Source organism: Enhydra lutris, unplaced genomic scaffold, assembly GCF_002288905.1.
Source record: "Enhydra lutris kenyoni isolate GAN:26980312 unplaced genomic scaffold, ASM228890v2 scaffoldscaffold27, whole genome shotgun sequence".
Classification (NCBI taxonomy): domain Eukaryota; kingdom Metazoa; phylum Chordata; class Mammalia; order Carnivora; family Mustelidae; genus Enhydra; species Enhydra lutris.
Window position 1 is genome coordinate 22,940,658 of NW_019154111.1, and position 18,210 is coordinate 22,958,867.

The following is an 18,210-nucleotide window of genomic DNA, read 5'->3' on the forward strand; positions in this document are numbered from 1 at the left end:
AAGCCGCTGCCTTCAGCTCAGGTCATGATCTCAGGGTCCTGGGATCGAGCCCTACATCGGGCTCTCTGCTCAGCAGGGAGCCTGCTTTCTCCTCTCTCTCTGCCTGCCTCTCTGCCTGCTTGTGATCTCTGTCTGTCAAATAAATAAATAAAATCTTAAAAAAAAAAAAAAGAAACAAACAAATTAAAATAAACAACAAATGAATTAAAAGTCAAAAACAAGGTCAACACATTTTTAAAGCGTATGGTAAATGCAATGCAAATGTCAAGGGGTCTATATCCTCATATGATATATACTCAAATGTTAGGGCTGGCTTAGTGACCATTCTTGAAAAAGATTTCTGAGTCATAACCTAAGCCAATAATCTTAAAAATTCTAGCCCAAATTATTTCTCAATAAAATATTTTCATATTTAACACCTTTCATTACCAAACGTTCTTCCAAATATCTGACCTTCATTCTGTTTATTCTTAATGGAGATGTACCAAAGTTTCATAAATGGAAAGTAATTCTTCACTCTAGTAGGAGCAAATGGTCCCTTTCATTCTACCCTCCTTGACAATCATGTCATCTTCTCCATTTTCTCCATTATCTCCATGTCATTTCTGTACATGAAAGATGAAATACATACAACTTTTTAAAAGATTCATAAACAAGTATAACTCCTTATGTGTATTATATTTTACGGTTTCAAATTGCTTCTCTATTTCATTCTGTTCTGACCACTGTTACTATTGGGAATTGAATTGTATTCCCCCAAAAAAGATATGTTGGAATCCTAGCTCTCAGTATCTCAAAATGTGGCCTTATTTGGTGATAGGATCTTTACAGAGGTGATCATGTAAAAATGAATTCATGCAGAGTGGGCCCTGACCCAATACAAATGGTGCCCTTATTTTAAAAAGGGAGATTTGAACACAGAGACAGAGACACCGATAGAATGCCACATGAAGATGAGGGCACAGGTCAAAGTGAGGCCTCTTCAAGTTAGAGAATGCCAAGAGTGCCAGCCAATCACCAGAAGCTCGGGGAGAAGCACAGCACAGATTCCCCTTCAGAGCCTCAGAAGAAACCAAACTTGCTGACAACTTGATGTTGGACTTTTCAAATTTAGAATTTTAAGACAATAAGTGTCTGTGGTTTAAACTGCCCAGTTTTTGGTGCCTTGTTGTAGCAGCTCTAGCAAACTAATACCCTGGCCCCCAGCAACAGAAAAACTCCATGTTAGGACAGTGCATGCAAAGGGACAAGTGAACAAAGGAGATACTCTGAGGTTTTAAGATAAGGTTAAAAGTTGGAGATAAAAGCCAATTGCAAAGTACAGGGTGCAGATGTGGAATTAGGCAGGAGCATTTGGGAGAATGCAACCTCCATAATTTAGAGAATTCACTGGGCCTCATTCACAAAAGAGAAGGGTTAAATTTAGAGAAGAAAGGTATTTTCTTAAAGCCTGGCAGTGAAGATGAATAAGGATTAACTATAATAATCATGCTGATGGCAGTCTTTACCATTTATTAAAGATGTATTCCCTGTCTGGCATTACTCGCTGTCATTTAATATATGGACAGTACTTAATTTCATGTGTTAACTTAGAGGGTGTTTTTGAATGAGATTTATATTTAAATTGTGAACTCTGGGTAAAGCAGATTGCCCTCTAGAATGTTGATGGGTCTCATATAGTCAGTTGAAGGCCTGAACAGAACAAAAGGCTGGCCACCCAAAGCAAAAGAGAATTGCCCCATGTACTGCCTTCAGAATAACCTGGGAACATCAGCTCTCCTGGGTCTCCAGTCTAACAGCCCACCCTGCAGATTTTGCACTTGCCAGCCTTCATAATCACCTGAGCCAATTCTTAGAATAAATCATACGTATATACATATGTATATCCTATTGGTCTGTTTCTCTGACATCTCTGACCCTGACTAATACACACAGTAAACACTCAATGAATGTTAGATATCATATGAATGCTGAGCTGTGTTAAATGAGGACAAGTGATTGTACTGACGAGCATAATATCATCATCGGAAGATAAGTAAATTGCCCAAGATCACACTGTTAATAAGTTACAAAGTAAGGATTCCAACCAGGTTTGTCTGACTCCAAAGTACATCTTCTTCCACTATATATTGTCACCTAGGAGTTGACAATAAAGATTAGACACAAAGTAGAATGTGAGATTATTTTATCAGAGTATGGAGTGGGTGAACTAAGAAACTCAAGAGAAGGTCAAAAACAACAATTACAGGAGGGAACACTAGCCCTGTGATCTTCAAACTGTGGGCCCCACCATCTGATAGTCCCCAGAAATACTTCAAGGAGCTCTCCAACTGTTGATTTGAGGTGTCAATGTTTTTAAGCATGTTTAACTATTTTAAAAATAGGAATTAAAAACATCACACATTCTTGTATGTATTATATGAAAATTTTAGCCTACTGGATTCATCCAAACATGTTCCTGGACAGTCAGGCCAACTCATTCAGTGTCCACTCTGGAGGAAGGGTTCCCTTGACATCTCTTTGCACATATTTTAAAATATTATCATCTGCCATTGGTTATTTTCACACTTCAGAAGTGAGCATGTCACTATGGATGCACGTGGGCCAAGCTCAGGTGGGCCAAGCCCACCATATCTCTGCATTCCTGCTTACACAAGCACTAACAGAATTGTGCAATCTCCAGGGAATACTAACAAGCCACATCAGGTATCATCATGGTTTTACAATACTTTATCATGTTTATACCACAATACAGTGAAATTGATTATAAAACTCACCATCAATTTAGTACTAGCCTTTCCAAAAAGAATTACTACATTAAAAAACCTTTTTTGAAGAAATTTTCAATATTAAACACTTAGGCAATTACCTATCCCTTTCTATTTATTATCATAATCTAAGTTTTATTCTAAGGCTTCTTCACATTCAGATCAAAAATATTCTTTTGATTCACTCTTGGCTACTCACAGCTATGAAGAGGGTTACAGTGACAAGCTGCATTCGTAACAGAGCCTCCTGTAGGACAGGCAAGATAATTTTGAGGCACAGTGAAGTGCTGAGGTTGGCAACTTCAACTTTAATTATAGAGTCTGGGCTGACAAACTTCACACTAAATATTAACTGTTCCTTTCAAAACTAAACCACAGAGTAATCTTTCTCAAGAAATTGCAAGCAAGAAACTAAATTTAAGTAAAAGTCAACCTTGTGAGGTGCAAAGAGTACAAATAATTCAACTGAGGCCACAGGAATATATACCTTCAATATATTGCTAAGTTTCCATATTATAATTCCTTCCTGGGCCTGCTGGCTGACAAGTTTCCTTTGACATCAGTTGTAAGAGGCATCTCAATTTCAGAAACATTGTGCATAAAGCAAACATATGGGACCAAGAAAATAATGCATAAATTTTATATAATCATTTCAACCTTTATTTGGGAGCAAGAAATTAACTGTATCTTTGTGTTAATGGAAGAGTTGTTGTCTTACATTGTCACTTTTATTTGCATATATTGCAGTTTCATGGGAGATTCCATTTGCAAGCTGGGATTCATTTATGAACCTATTGTTTTTAAAAAAAAATTGTGAAAACCACCATGAGTAGGAAAATCTGACACTTACTTAAAACAAAGTGTCAAACTTCATGCTGAAGAACCATCTGACGGGTCTCTCTGCCTCTTCCTTCAATTCAAAGAAACAGAATAAGAGTACACAGAGAGAAACAGAAGACAAAAATGATGAACATCTAGGACTTGGTGATCACAGCTGGCTCCAAGGAGGGGAACACTGAACAGACTGAACTGGGGATGCAGGTGAGGGCTGAAGTTGGTCATGTGAAGAGTGGAAGCAAAACTCGCCAGGAAGCCTGGAGTAGCAGGTGTGATGAAGTGGAAAATGACAGGAAGGTGGATTGGAAAACAAAAACAATGAAGGGTGATGGCTAGTACCTGGATGGAACAAATCAGCATAAGAAGTGCGGTCTGGTATTGTACAACTGAGGTGTTCCCATGTGATAATGGTTGGCTAGTGGCATGCTTTTTGGCTGATCACATCTTTCATTCTCCAATGGGACCTTTGGAATTTTGAAGACACCATTAACCCAAGATAAGACAATGCCCTTTCACCCCTCTCCATCCTCTCATCTTCATCCCAAGCAGCTTGTCACATGGACCTAGTGGGAAGGTATGTTTCTGGAACTTCCAAGAAGAATAGAGTCTAATGCCTTATTTAAATGACATTATTTATAATGCTTATATCAAAAATAATAAATTTTAGAGGTAAGAAAATCTATATAAGAACGAAGTGAAATTATTAAATTCACCAACTCCATTCTAGGCTTTTGGATAGTGTGTTGTACTGGTTAAGAGCAGTATATCCAGAGCTCTGGATTTGGACCAATATAAATACACATCTTGATTTCACAGTAATTAGCTGGGTGACCTTGTATAAACTCTTCATAATCTTTCTAAACCACATATTTCTTAGATGTAGAATCTGTTTGGAATTGAAGAATTCACCGAGGTAATATAGACAATCCCTGGTACATTGAAAGTGCTTAGATATATGTTAGGAGGTAGTGGGAGACCAAAGTACAGATCTCTCAATAACTATGCGAGAGGAAATTTTGAATTCTGTGGCACATTAAACTGTATCTATGTTTCTGTTGTTAATTTACTGAAAAAATGTCAATAAATTCAAAATCCTCTTCCCTTGGACACTAAGGTTGGAAAAGAGGAATGTTGGGAGAGAGAAGTTTCTTGGAGCTGGGAGAAGATGGAATCACCAGATTATGTGGTAGAATCCCGTTGTTTATCCTCAAATCTATAGTTTTCCAATCTTTTACTAAGGTTGAGAATCAGTAGTCAGGCCATTTAAACAGTTTCTTAAGACTGACCTAAGGGTTCCAGATTTTAGTAGACAAGAAGAATCACCTGGAATGTTGAGAAAAATGTGGTTGCCCTCTCCCAAAGATTGTGACTTAGTAAGGACAGAGTGAGATCTAGGAATCTGCGTATTTGATGTGTTATTTCTATCTTAATTTAAGTTTACTTAATTGATAATTAATTAAATTAATAATCCATTTATTAATAGGTCAATATTTTTTAAAGCAGGTATTTGGCAGGGCAGTCTGATAAGCACTTCCCTAAAGCTATACAAATATTATTAATTATGAAGAGGCTCCTAATTTTCAGAGCACATGTATTCACCTTAAGAATTTCTTTATCTCATTTCTAGTTAGATTTCTCTTTCAACAGAATAACTAAACTTCGATCAAATTTCCAGAAGCAGCAGATTTGATGCTCATTGTTTTTTTCATAATAACTTATACATATCTCCTAATCCCAGAATTTGACTCTGTCCTGCAGTAATTGTGGCTAGCGTGACAGAGTGTGACTTGGGAAAGCCATGAGTTGTGTCGATACCCTTAACAGCAGCAAAAACAATTGAATCAGGGGCACCTGGATGGCTCAGTCAGTTAAGCATCCTCTGACTCTTGGTTTTGCTCAGGTTGTGATCTCAACGTTCTGAAACTGAGCTCCACATTGGGTTATGTGCTCAGTGCAGAGTCTGCTTGGTATTCTCTCCTTTTCCCTCTCCCTTCCCCTCTGCTCCACCCCACCCCCCACTCCCACCCCCAAACCTGCATGCATGTGCCCATCTGTGCATGCACACATTCTCTCTCTTTCTCCCTCTAATAAATAAATGAAATCTTTAAAAAACAAAACAACTGAGTCAGCAAAAGTTTACATGAGTTCAAAAAGGCTGCCAAATTACCAACTTAATACCTCAAGGGATCCAAACACTCTGTTCAAGGATTAAATCTGACATACAGGGGCACCTGGGGTGGCTCAGTCAGTTAAGCATCTACCTTTGGCTCAGGTCCTGATCCCAGGGTCCTGCAAGCCGTGAGCCCCGAGCCCCGCATCAAGCACCAGCTTCTCTCTCCCTCTGCTGTTCCCCTTGCTTGTGCTCTCTCACTCTATCAAATAAAATCTTAAAAAAAAAATTCCAATATACATTTCTAAATGTAATCACCTTAAGTTTCTATTTCATAGGAAATTTTTTTTTAATTTTGAAAAATGCATCAATTTTTGTTGTCAAGGAATTGTACTGTTGACTTCAAGTTAATTTTATTATGTGAGATGATCTTTATTCAGTCAATTTTATAAATCAATAAAATATTTAAGTTTCCTTCATTAAACGGGGCAAGGGAAAGATGTATAGATGATGACATCTGTGCTCCAAAGGGAAAACAACTGCATCATTAAAAATATAAACATAAAAATTCTTTCTTATGTTTTATATATAGAATTTTATATAAAAATTCTATATTTTTATATAAAAAATACAAACATAAAAGAATAATAATTAGAATGTATAATAAGTTTTGATGTGTTCTAATTCAAAGTACTATATTCCTGGAACATACCAGACACTCAATATTTATGTTAAATAAATGCATGTATGTGTTCAAGGATGAATGACTTGACAATCACATAGGCATTTCAAAGTTATTATTTTTACATTAATTAGTTCATTTTATAGTGACTGTCCTTCTAATAAAATTCCACTACATAAAACTTAGTTCTGATTAAAGCTACTTCTGAGCTTTAATTTCATCAGTTCATAAATTCTTCAATATGTGAATACAATTTTGGATCTCATTATAAGCATATACATACTTTTTAAAGTTTTTATTTAAAGTCCAGGTGGTTAACATAGTGTAAATATTCATTTCAGATGTACAATACAATGATTCATCACTTACATAAAACACCCAGTGTTCATCACAAGTGTCCTCATCAATTTCCATCACCTTTCTAACCCATCCCTCCCCCCCACCTCCCCTTGGGTAACCATCAGTTTATCCTCAATAGTGAAGAGTCTGTTTCTTGGTTTGCCTCTCTCACTCTTTTTATATTTTATGCTCTCAATTAACTGATTTATGTAAATACCTGATGTCTAATTGTTTTAATGATGTTGGTCCCAGTTGACTCTAGAATCAAATTAACCCATGGGGGATTTATTTGTGTTGTGTACTTTCATTCACAGAGCATATATACCAGCTAAACATTGACTTTTCTGGATAAAATAGAGTAACCCTATTAAATATCAGATGGAAGGGGTAGAAAAAAAGCTAATATGAGTTTTTAGAAGTCAACCCTATCTTTGAGTTGAAAGAAGTGCTTTTGGTAACAAATATTCATTAGCCTGCTTATTATTCTGTTGAAAAATGTATTTAGAGGTCCAAGACTAAAATGAATTAAAGGTCCTCTTTTTAAAAGACTAAATTGTGGTACATACATTTAGGAAGACATTTTAGAAATAGTCATTTTAATAACCTGATTTAAAATTAAACTGTCAGACACACTGAAGACTAACATGAGATCTGAAGAATAAAATACTTCAGGGGAAAAGTCTATCTATAGCAAAGTTGGTCATCATCGATCTCCTAAAGAAAAATGATAGTTTACTAAGCTGGAATTTTCCTATAAAGTGCCATATATTACACAAGAAAACAAAGGAAACTGATTTTTCTATTTCATGTAATACTTCAGAACACATGGATTTGGTAAAAACAATTAATATTTTTATTCAAAATTAGACATTTTATCTTCAGAATATCAAAGTTTAATGTCCATGTGTACAAGTAAATTTTTACATTTCCATCAAAAATTAAATTTTAGAAGTATATCCATAAACTGAATTAGTCAAGTTTTATTCACTTAACAAGTATATCTTCAGGGCCTATTAGGTCAAGGAGTCAGACAGATGCCTAGTACCAAAAAAATGGATAAGAACTTCTGCCTTGAAGGACACATTAAAAGGTGCTTAGGCAAACAGGAAGTCAAGAAGAAATGGTCAACAGGTTCCCAAGAGAAAAAACTATTCTGAGAAATTAATAGCTGTTAAGCTACTATTTTCCTCTTTGGAAAAAACCATTTTGCTTCACTTTTAAAATTTGTGTGTTTCACTTCCCTTTAAAGTTACTCAATTACTGAATAACAATAATATGAATTATATACGAGCCTTAGAAACTTTTTCTAGATCTTTAAGTAATTTTAAAGCTGTACATTTTGAAGCTTCTTGCAATAGACTTTTTTTAAAAAAGAATATATTGTGACTGATTATGTAAATACCTAATGTCTAACTGTTGAAAATTATAGGTGAAAACTATGAGGGACATCTGGGTGGCTCAGTTGGTTAAACCGCTGCCTTCGGCTCAGGTCATGATGCCAGGGTCCTGGAATCGAGTCCCGCATCGGGCTCCTTGCTTGACAGGAGCCTGCTTCTCTCTCTGCCTCTGCCTGCCACTACCTGCTTGTGCACGCACTCTCTCTCTCTCTCTCTCTCTCTCTGACAAATAAATAAATAAATAAATAAAATCTTTAAAAAAAAAAAAGGAAGGAAGAAAACTACATGAAATTCAAATTTCAGTGCCTATAAATGAAGTTTTATTGGAACACAGCCATGCCCACTTGTTTGCATATTGTCTCTGGCTGCTTTTCCACAATGACAGAAAGCACATGGCCCACAGCATTGAAAATATTTACTACCTGGACCTTTACAGGAAAAGTTTGCCAAACTCTAATCTAAAGAATAGCAATGAACTTGGGGCTCCTGGGTGGCTTAGTCGGTTAAGTATCCAACCCTTGATTTTGGCCCAGGTCTCCATCTCAGGGTTGTGAGTTCAAGGCCCACATTGGGCCCTGCATTGGCCTCTGCATTAGGCATATAAACTATTTTAAATAAATAAATAAATAATAAAGTATAGCAATGAACCTGGGTTGAGAATGTGAAGCTTTGTTAGCTCTATTTTCCAGAGTTTATAAGGATGTTTACAATAAACAAGATGTGTAGAGAGCTTCCTATATAGTTTCTCCAAGACACTTCCTCTAGAAGTAGGACTGGTAAACCCCACCAGTAGGAGATTATTCTTTTGTTGCTCCCACAACCAACACTGGCCTCCAAACTCTGGCCTTGAACTTCTTCTAAACACAGCTGTCAGACATCTGGGATTCTGCCTTTTCAGATTCATTTTCACATACTGACCTGACTGGTACAAGATGGAATTTGTGGGTCTCTCTTTCAAATTAAGAACTTTGAGAAAATCACTAGGCATTTGGGGGAGTGGGGGGAGTGGGGGGATGACATTGGGTAGAAGCTCGGTAGGCAGTGTTAAGAAAGCTCTGTGTATTTTAACAGGCTCAAAGTTTGAACACGAAACAATGATACCTGATCTTTTCCAAAGTAATGAGAATCTTTTGTTAACACAAACACAAAATATTTCATGCTAGTAGGTGTGCTTTTATTTACTCAGTCACTGCAGACAGGACCTGCAGCCCCAGCCGATTTTCATACCTCCCTGAATGTCTATGATCTTAGAAATCAAATATGTAAAAACCACTGAAAGAAGTGAACTTTCAGTGACATGGAGGCACTTCAGACCCCACCTGAGTCTGTGGGTTTGGAGGGGGGAAGTTAGAATATCTAAGTAAATCTTACCTCCTGCCATCCCTAGAACACAGCTGCTGACTCCTGACACTCTCAAGGTGACTCCATAGCACAATAAAGCCAAACAAGGAGCCACTCTAAATCCTTCCCTGGACGCTGTCCTGGACTTTTTACTGAACAGCACGAGGACAGTATTTATAATCCTGTCACTTCAGATTTCTTAATTTTCTTACCTCAAGCTGGAAATCACTTTACGATATTTTCAAATAGTCTTATTACCTGGCCTTAAGCCATATATATCATTTTCTTTTTTAAGTTTAAAAGGGAGCAGAGGGTCCACTAGATCTCCATCCCCCACCCCCAAGCCTTTTCCCAATCTCCTCACCCAGCACATTTCATCCCCCAATTACCCAAGACAGCACATCTAGACATTATCCTTGATGCTTCTCTATCCTTCACCTTCCACTTCTAATCTATTGCCAAGCCTACTCCTGCTCCCAAATGTCTTTTCTCTTTTTTATTCCTAAGATTTTTTACTTTTAAGTAATCTCTACACCCAATATGGGGCTAGAAATCATGACCCTAAAATCAAGAGTCACATGCTCTAATTAACTGAGCCAGCCATGTGCACACCCCCCCCCCACTATGTCTTTCAAATTCATCTTTCTATCCCTACAGCCTCCTATTTCCTTGGCAAAACTGCAACAGCTTTGAACTGGTCATGTCACTCTTCTTGAAATCCATGGCTTTTCATTTCTAATATGATAAAGCCCAAACGAAGCTCACCAAGTCCCTTTTAATCAGGCCCTGACTAGTATTTCAGATGCATCTCCCACAAATCTGTCACTCATCTTATCTTCCAGTCACAGGGAAAGTCTCTGAATTCTTTGAAGGTGTCATGCTCCCTCTTGCTGACAGTCCTATACAAAGTCTGCTGCTTCCATGTTTACATTTTTCCTAACACATCCCCACCCTCTCTGGACAATCTCCTTTAGGTGTCAACTCAGGAGTCACTTCTCCAGCAAGCCTTCCTTAACCAGCCTTAGACTGGACTGGATGTGCCACAGAGTGTTTTTACAAGCCTCTGTGACTCTGGGTTTCAGAGAATTCATTCCACTAAGGCAACACCAATTTCTTTCTTGTTCATCTCAACTCTATTAACACCCTGCGTAGCATACAGAAGGTGGTGAATGAATGAACCTACAAAGGAAGTACTGTTCTGATTCAGCTCCTTGTAGCAACCTCTGGGAGATTTCTCTGATTATACCAGAGTAAAGCCCAGTTTCAGGGCTGAGAATCCTAACAATAAGGACTTAGCAGAAACCTTTAAATCATTTCCTTATCCCATAAGCAAGGAACAACCAAGCAGTCTTCCCCAGAAAGGCTAAGACCTGGCCATAAAGGGACACAAAAAACATTTGACAGAATAATTGTTCTGGGCAATAAAAAATCTGTCCATGACCCTGCTTGCATTGACCCCTTTTATCAGAACACTGGCGCATTACAAAACTGTTGCGTGTACAGTACCTATAAGCCTCTCAGGTTGATCACCATGGAATCACCATCATCACAAAGAAATATTTATTAAACCATTACATGCTGTGGTCTGAATACTATATTAAACGAGTCATAGAAGGTCCTGACATCCAGGGCTTTATAGTTAGAAAATCATCATTGATGTTAAAAGACAGTAATAAGCTAACGGAGCTGCAAAGAGAATAGCAACCTTGACAAGCCTTGCCACTTGGAAACAGCTGCGAAAGCCAGATCTTTCAGAGCTCTGTAAGAAATATATTCATTCTCTACACAGAACAATCTAATTGAATTTTTACAGGTTCCTTGCTAAAAGAAGCCTAAGCTCCGGGCTGACACAAAACTCAATAGTTAAGCCACTTTGTAATGCTAATTTCCCTCTCAAACAACTACCAGGTAAATTCTTCCAGAGCTGGTGAGAAACCTCTGAAATGGTAATGTTTTGCTCTGGTGATAAAGTACTTAACGGTTTGGATACAATACACCTTCACGCAGGGTCCACAACCAGACCTCCATTGCAATGTTTTCCCCTCTTGACCTCATTACAGCTCCGGGATTCGGTTCCAGGGACGTGCTTTACACAGATGCGTCAGGAATCCGTGGAATCAAAATTGCCAAAATTGCTGCTGAGTCAGAGGTGTTTTTAAAAATTTAACAAACAACATATAGCTGCATGCTAAATGGTTAACACCCTTTCCTGATGGTTTCGCGATCCTATACTTATATTGTAACTGTATCACACTGAAATTACAGGTTCCTGTGAAACAACACTAACAATAATAATACATCTTATAGTGGTGCTCCTTTAAGGGCCTTTTAAACAAGTTTGAACATTTATGCATTGAATATTATCATACTAAGTCCTACTTCCTCCCACAAAACACTAACGGAAAACTGAAAAACCATGATTTCCCTAGAGTATCAGTTGGCTCCGAGGAATATTTTGTTTGTCACATCAAACATAAAATATTGATGGGGCGCCAGGGTGGCTCAGTGGGTTAAGCCTCTGCCTTGGGCTCAGGTCATGATCTCAGGGTCCTGGGATCGAGCCCAGCATGGGCTCTCTGCTCCGCAGGGAGCCTGCTTCCCCCTCTCTCTGCCTCCTCTCTGCCTACTTGTGATCTCTATCAAATAAATAAATAAAATCTTCAAAAATAAAATAAAATATTGACGAAGGAGTTTAAGAAAAATAGATTCCACTTCTCTGTTTAAGAAAGAATTGAACATTAAAGCTAAACCATCTGCTATGCATTTTTTTGCTGCTGTTGTTTTGTTTTTTTAAAGATTTTATTTGTTTATTTGACAGAGAGGGAGATCACAAGTAGACAGAGAGGCAGGCAGAGAGAGAGGGGAAAGCAGGCTCTCCGCTGAGCAGAGAGCTGGATGTGGGGATGGATCTCAGGACCCTGAGATCATGACCTGAGCTGAAGGTAGAGGCTTAACCCACTGAGCCACCCAGGTGCCCCTTCTATGCATTTTTAAGTGTATAAGAATACTCCTGGACTGTCAAGTAAGTAATAATTTGAACCACTGAAATACACTTCAAAACCAAGGAGGAGAGGCACCTGGGTGGCTCAGTGTGTTGAGCCTCTGCTTTCCACTGGGGTCATGATCTCCGGGTCCTGGGATCGAGCCCCCCATAGGGCTCTCTGCTCGGTGGGGAGCCTGTTTCCCCCTCTCTCTGCCTGCCTCTCTCTGTCTACTTGTGATCTCTGTCAAATAAATAAACAAAATCTTAAAAAAAGGGGGGGGAGGAATTTTTTAAACAAGCAAAATTAACTAAAAGGAATTTAATTATATATACATATACTTTACATATTAATATATATACATAACTTCAGTTTCAGTCATATTATACGAAAGAGATAATTTTAGAATTCAGAAAGTTAAATCAATCAAGATTGACACATCCCAGGTTAGAAAATCTGAACTGTATTATACATGATCGGCAAAAGGTGGATGGATAGAAAGGGATAGTCAAGGACTGATGTAGGGAGTCAACACTTGACAGTGTTCAGACAACACTGTCCAAGAGAAAGAGGTGTCTGTTCCAAAAGTGGTCTCCTTCAATTCCTCTGGGAGACAAAGCCAAGAGAGCATAAGGAAACCCTGGGTCATCCTCATTGGAAGACATCTGTGCACAGACTGACTAGATGGACTCATGGTATTCAGGCCTCCTTGGCAGCTGGACATCTCAAGATGAATTGTGTGTTTCATGTTGGCCTTTTGTTTCATGCATCTGTGTCTTCTGATCTGCAGAGGTTCAACTTTGTCTGAGAGACAAACCCGAGATAATGCATGTGTATTGATCAGGATAAGACTAGACTCTTGTTTGAATGGCCAACTGGTCTTTCTCTGCAATGGTTCTACAAATGCCTGCCAACAAACTGCAAAAATGTTTACTATTAATTATTCTGCCGTAATTTTAGATTTCCTCATGCCTTACCAACAAGTAGTGAAATGTAAATACAAAATCACTATATTTTTTTACAATATGCCATAATTTATTTAATCAAACAAGTATGGCCCCCTTCAGAACTGTGATTTCATGGTTCTTTCATTATAAACTGATTGCAAGTATGCTTCTGTTGCTCAAAGCACTTATATTTAAAAAAAAAAAAAAAGCACTTATGTTTCTCTTCATTAGGAAATGTCTAAAGTTTGCAATACATTTTTTTGAATGAAAATACCTAAACTTAAGTAGCACTTGGCTTTAACAAAGCAAATTCTGATGAGGAATTTTTATACTATCAGGGTGGATTTGATTTCAAGATACAGCCATAAGTCATTTAAGAGCAAGTTCCAGTCTGGGTAATAGGATTAATAATCTAATGCAAGCTACAACTAAAAATAGTGGCTAAAAAGTAATGGGCCCACTATATACCCATGAGAAGAAACTTATATACTATTTTTAAAGGTAATTTCATAAAAAGAATCTGAACTATTTTGATCAAAAGCAGAATGTTTAGAATGAGAGTTTATTTTTTCATTGATAGCTATTTTGATTCACCACACCCATTCTAATACATAAATTCTAGTTTGTTTAAAAACCTCTCATTACTTTGTATTTAGTAGTTATGAAAGTATCTTAGGGACATCTGGGTGCCTCAGTCATTTAAGCAGCTGCCTTCTGCTCAGGTCATGATCCCAGGGTTCTGGGATCAAGTCCAGGGTTGGGCTCCTTACTCAGTGGGGAGCCTGCTTCTCCCACCACCTGCCCTTCCGGTTCCCCCTGTTTGTGCGCTCTCTCTCTCTCTCTGACAAATAAACAAATAAAATCTTTTTTAAAAGTATCTTAAATTATTTAGTACTTATTAAAGTATCTTAAATGATTCTATTATTAAACTGAGACTTTGTAATTCTTGGCTTTAGATCCTAATATTACTGTATTTACTCTTTGATCTTATTTGACATTTCTCTGTGGAGTTTATCAGGAACCCCGTCCAGTTTTGTTGTTTTTTTTTTTTAATATTTTATTTATTTATTTGAGAGAGAGACAGTGAGAGAGAGCATGAGAGAGGAGAAGGTCAGAGGGAGAAGCAGACTCCCCGTGGAGCAGGGAGCCCGATGTGGAACTCGATCCCAGGACTCCGGGATCACGACCTGAGCTGAGGGCAGTCACCTAACCAACTGAGCCACCCAGGCGCCCCCCTGTCCAGTTTTACAAGACTCTGTGGCACTCGGATTCTGTGGGGCTCTGACAATTCTTCAAGCATTGACCTAGACTCCTGGTATGGATGCCATGACTACAATTCAAGGTATTCAAGACTTCAGACGTCTTTCAAATTTTGTACTTGATGTGAAGCCCATGCAAAATTAAGAAAGTACTATTTAAAATTATCCCAAACTTTACTAGCTTTTCTAATCATAAAACCTGAACAATGAAGGATTTAATATAATCTCTAATCCAGACCATAATAGCTTTACTCTTTGATGACTCTGAAACTGAATGGATCATATTCAGAAAGTTAAATTCTAAAGTAACTTGCCATTCTAGTTGAGATAGTACCTAAATTAAGTTCTCATCCAGGCCCAGGCTTCTTACAGACTGATAGTCACAAAATTATATTCAACAAAGATGAATTGAGGATCTTATATAAACAACATGCTTGGTATTATAATGAATGTAAAAATATGATAATAAAACTAGCTAACATTTACTGGGCTAACCACTTTACATGCATTTTTCTCAACAGATAAACCCCTAGGCCTTAGGTCCTATTAGTCTCAAGTTTTAAAGATCAAGTCACACAAATACAGAGGTGTTAAGGGACTTGCCTCAGGTCACACAGCTCAATCTAAACAACCTGAATCAAAACAGTCTGAATGCAAAGGTAAAACCCCTGACCCCAAAGCAGTAGTGGTCAATGCAGAAAGTAAATTTCTGACCCTATGCAGAAAATAAATTTTTTACCCTTTTAGAATTAAAACCAAGAAGAAAGTTGATAATCACTGCTCTTTTAGGTGACTGTCAGTTCCCATAAATAATAGAAACTTAACTTTTAAAAAATACACCTCTTCTTAGAGCAATTTATTATGAAATAGTTTGGAGAACAAGAATGAGTATGCTCTTAACAAACTCAGTAGTGATTATAATACATTTTTTTAATAAATCAACCACAAGGCATTTTTTAAACTATCCTAAAATATATGAGGTGATCTGCTAAAAAATATTTTGATAGAGTAACAGTGATCTAATTTAAATCAACAATGTATTAATTAAAAGTTCCTTAACACTTAGAAGTAGGTCTAGGATATTCATTTTTCTGAAAACTGCATTTTAGACTGATTGGCACTTATGTTCCTCAAAGTGCTCTGCTAAAAAGTCTACAATTTATGACAATTAGCATTCTGATTTTGTAAATATTAGGAAAATAAATGGACAGATAATCTAATTTTTATAGATGGGGTAACAAAAGGTGCTGAAAATATAAATACTAAAGGTAATTCTAAAGAGTAAAGTCCTTCTCTCTTATCCACAGGGATGATCAATGGTCAGGAGTCATTCCTTCGCACCTGAGTTCCACATTTACTGCACATGCAGAGAATAAAACATAAATAAGAGAGTCCCTCCCCCCCACACACACACGCATATTTATATTTGGCTTCTCTGATACAAAGTATGCTGATTCATTGGATAATCATGAGTCAAGTAATATTCCATGACAGAGCTATACCTATTCATTCATTCATTCACATAATGTAACAGGAACAAAGTAGATACAGTATCGAAAGAACACCTCAAATTTAAAATGCTACATCTAATTACACTTTGCCTAAGACTCTGAATTTAGACTGCATTTTTAAGAACATCATTAGATGAAGTTCCAAGCTTTTATGATTCATCACATGCAAAGGAGGATAGGAGTAAAATTTATTACATGTCAATTGTGCATAACTTCAGTATCCTGTCCTATATCTTCACATTTCCATGATCATTCTGATCTCCCCCCCCACTCCTCCCCCCCACCCTGCGCTTAAATGTGTAACTTGCAGGGGTGCCTGGGTGGCTCATTTGGTTGAGCACTGGACTCTTGAATCCAGCTCAGGTCATGATCTCAGGGTCTGGGATGGAGCCCAGTGTTGCCCTGCTTGGGATTTTCCCCTTCCCTCTGCTCCTTCCCCTCTTAAAAAAAAAAAAAAGAAAGAAAGAAAAGTTTAACTTGTAGAATTTGTTTTTCTTCAAAAAGATATTTCAAAGGATTTGCTTTCATCCTTAAAAAAAATAATGGAATGGTGGCAAATACTTCTTAGATTTACTCAGTATCATAACAATAAGAACTTTAAGGTCATCTTACCCACTTCACACATCTCCCTCCAAAAAAGTGTTTTCTGAGCACCTACTACATGCAAACATGGCACTTGGAATAGGATGCCAAAGACATCTAAGTTTCCATGGCACTAAATGGCAACAGTAAGAGACCAAATTGAAGTATTTGTTATCAAAAAGATTTTCATTCACTAATTTCTTAGAAAATTTAAAGAAAACCCTTGCACAGTAGCACATTTGGGTCTCCAAAGTGCAACTTTCAGTTCCAAGTAGTTCAGACTTCAGTTAAGCTAAAGCTCTCTATCCAAACAATTGGCTTCCCTTTATTCTTTCATCTCTTTTTCACGTTTTCTATTTTGTTCACAAAACCCACATTCTTTCCCATAACAATGAATAATAGCACATCTTAAAAAAAAAAAAAAAAAAAAAAGCTATTCTTCTTTCCCCAAAACCCAGCCCATACACACACGCCCTCTTCTTTCATGGGCACGTGTCCTTCCAAAACTCGGCAGGACACCCCCTCACCTGAAAAAAAGTTTGGAGAGGACGCTGGCCTTCTCCAGAGGCGACCTCTGCATGGTCTCTGCGGGCGTCGGTGTCCCTGCCGGGGCAGGCTGGACTCGAGCTCCTAATGCCAAACGCCTTACTCCTCTGGCACAGGCTGCTCGCCCCTTTTTCTCTGACCTGCTGTGATGTCATTTGCTTCCAACCCCCCCCCACCCCATCCCACACACCTCCCCTTCCCTTTAGTTCCTTCCCCCGCCTCCACTGCCCAGGTTAAAAGCTGGGCGCTGCCTAGTCCAGCCCCCAATTTGCCCTAGCGGCTTTCTCCACCCTCTGCGCACCCTGACCGCTCCTTCTCTCCTTTGCTCCCTGGCTGCTCCGCGTTTCCCTTTTCCCATTCTGACTCCCAGCCTTCCTCCCTCATGCGCGTTCCTTCCACGCCCGCGTCCCTACCGTTGAGCCCCCACCCAGCCTGCAGGTGGGGGACAGTCGCGGCCGCACTCTGGGTCCCATCTCCGACGCTCAGCGAAAGCAAAACCAGCTCAGGGGCAGCTTCTTGGACCCTCCTCCGCGCCAGGTTCGGGGGAACGCGGGGCACACGGCAGCCAACTTCTGAGCCTTTTTTCTCTCGCTTCTTCCGAGAACCTAGCCAGGCTTGCGTTCCGTTTTTGCAAGGTGCGTTCTGAAGGGGCAACGAAAACATGTCTCTGCTGTAACAAAATGCAGCCTTAGAGACCAGAAAAGTTTGGAGGCAGCGAATACTGTGTTCACCTTAGCGCTTCCTTTGAGTGTCCGAGGGAAGAACCAAGCCTTGTTAGTTTCAGGCTTAGGTGAGCTGAGTGCCGCTCAAACCCTTGGGAGACGCACTCATGGGGGGAAATCCTATATAATGGTAATCGCTTTGTCCTGTACGCGCTCAGGATTTGTTCATTGTCTTAAATTTTCAGGCT

The 18,210-nt window shown here is 38.5% G+C and overlaps 1 protein-coding gene across 1 annotated transcript in view; it reads right to left on the bottom strand.

Moving 5' to 3' along the window:
- The window catches only part of LOC111152043 (cystic fibrosis transmembrane conductance regulator), a 163,960-nt gene extending 146,471 nt beyond the window's left edge, over window positions 1–17,489 (bottom strand). The window contains exon 1 of the mRNA XM_022510327.1: window positions 17,282–17,489. Coding sequence (XP_022366035.1) covers window positions 17,282–17,334 — 53 coding nt within the window. The 5' untranslated portion in view covers window positions 17,335–17,489. The remainder of the gene's footprint in view (window positions 1–17,281) is intronic.
- Between the last annotated feature and the right edge of the window lie 721 nt (window positions 17,490–18,210).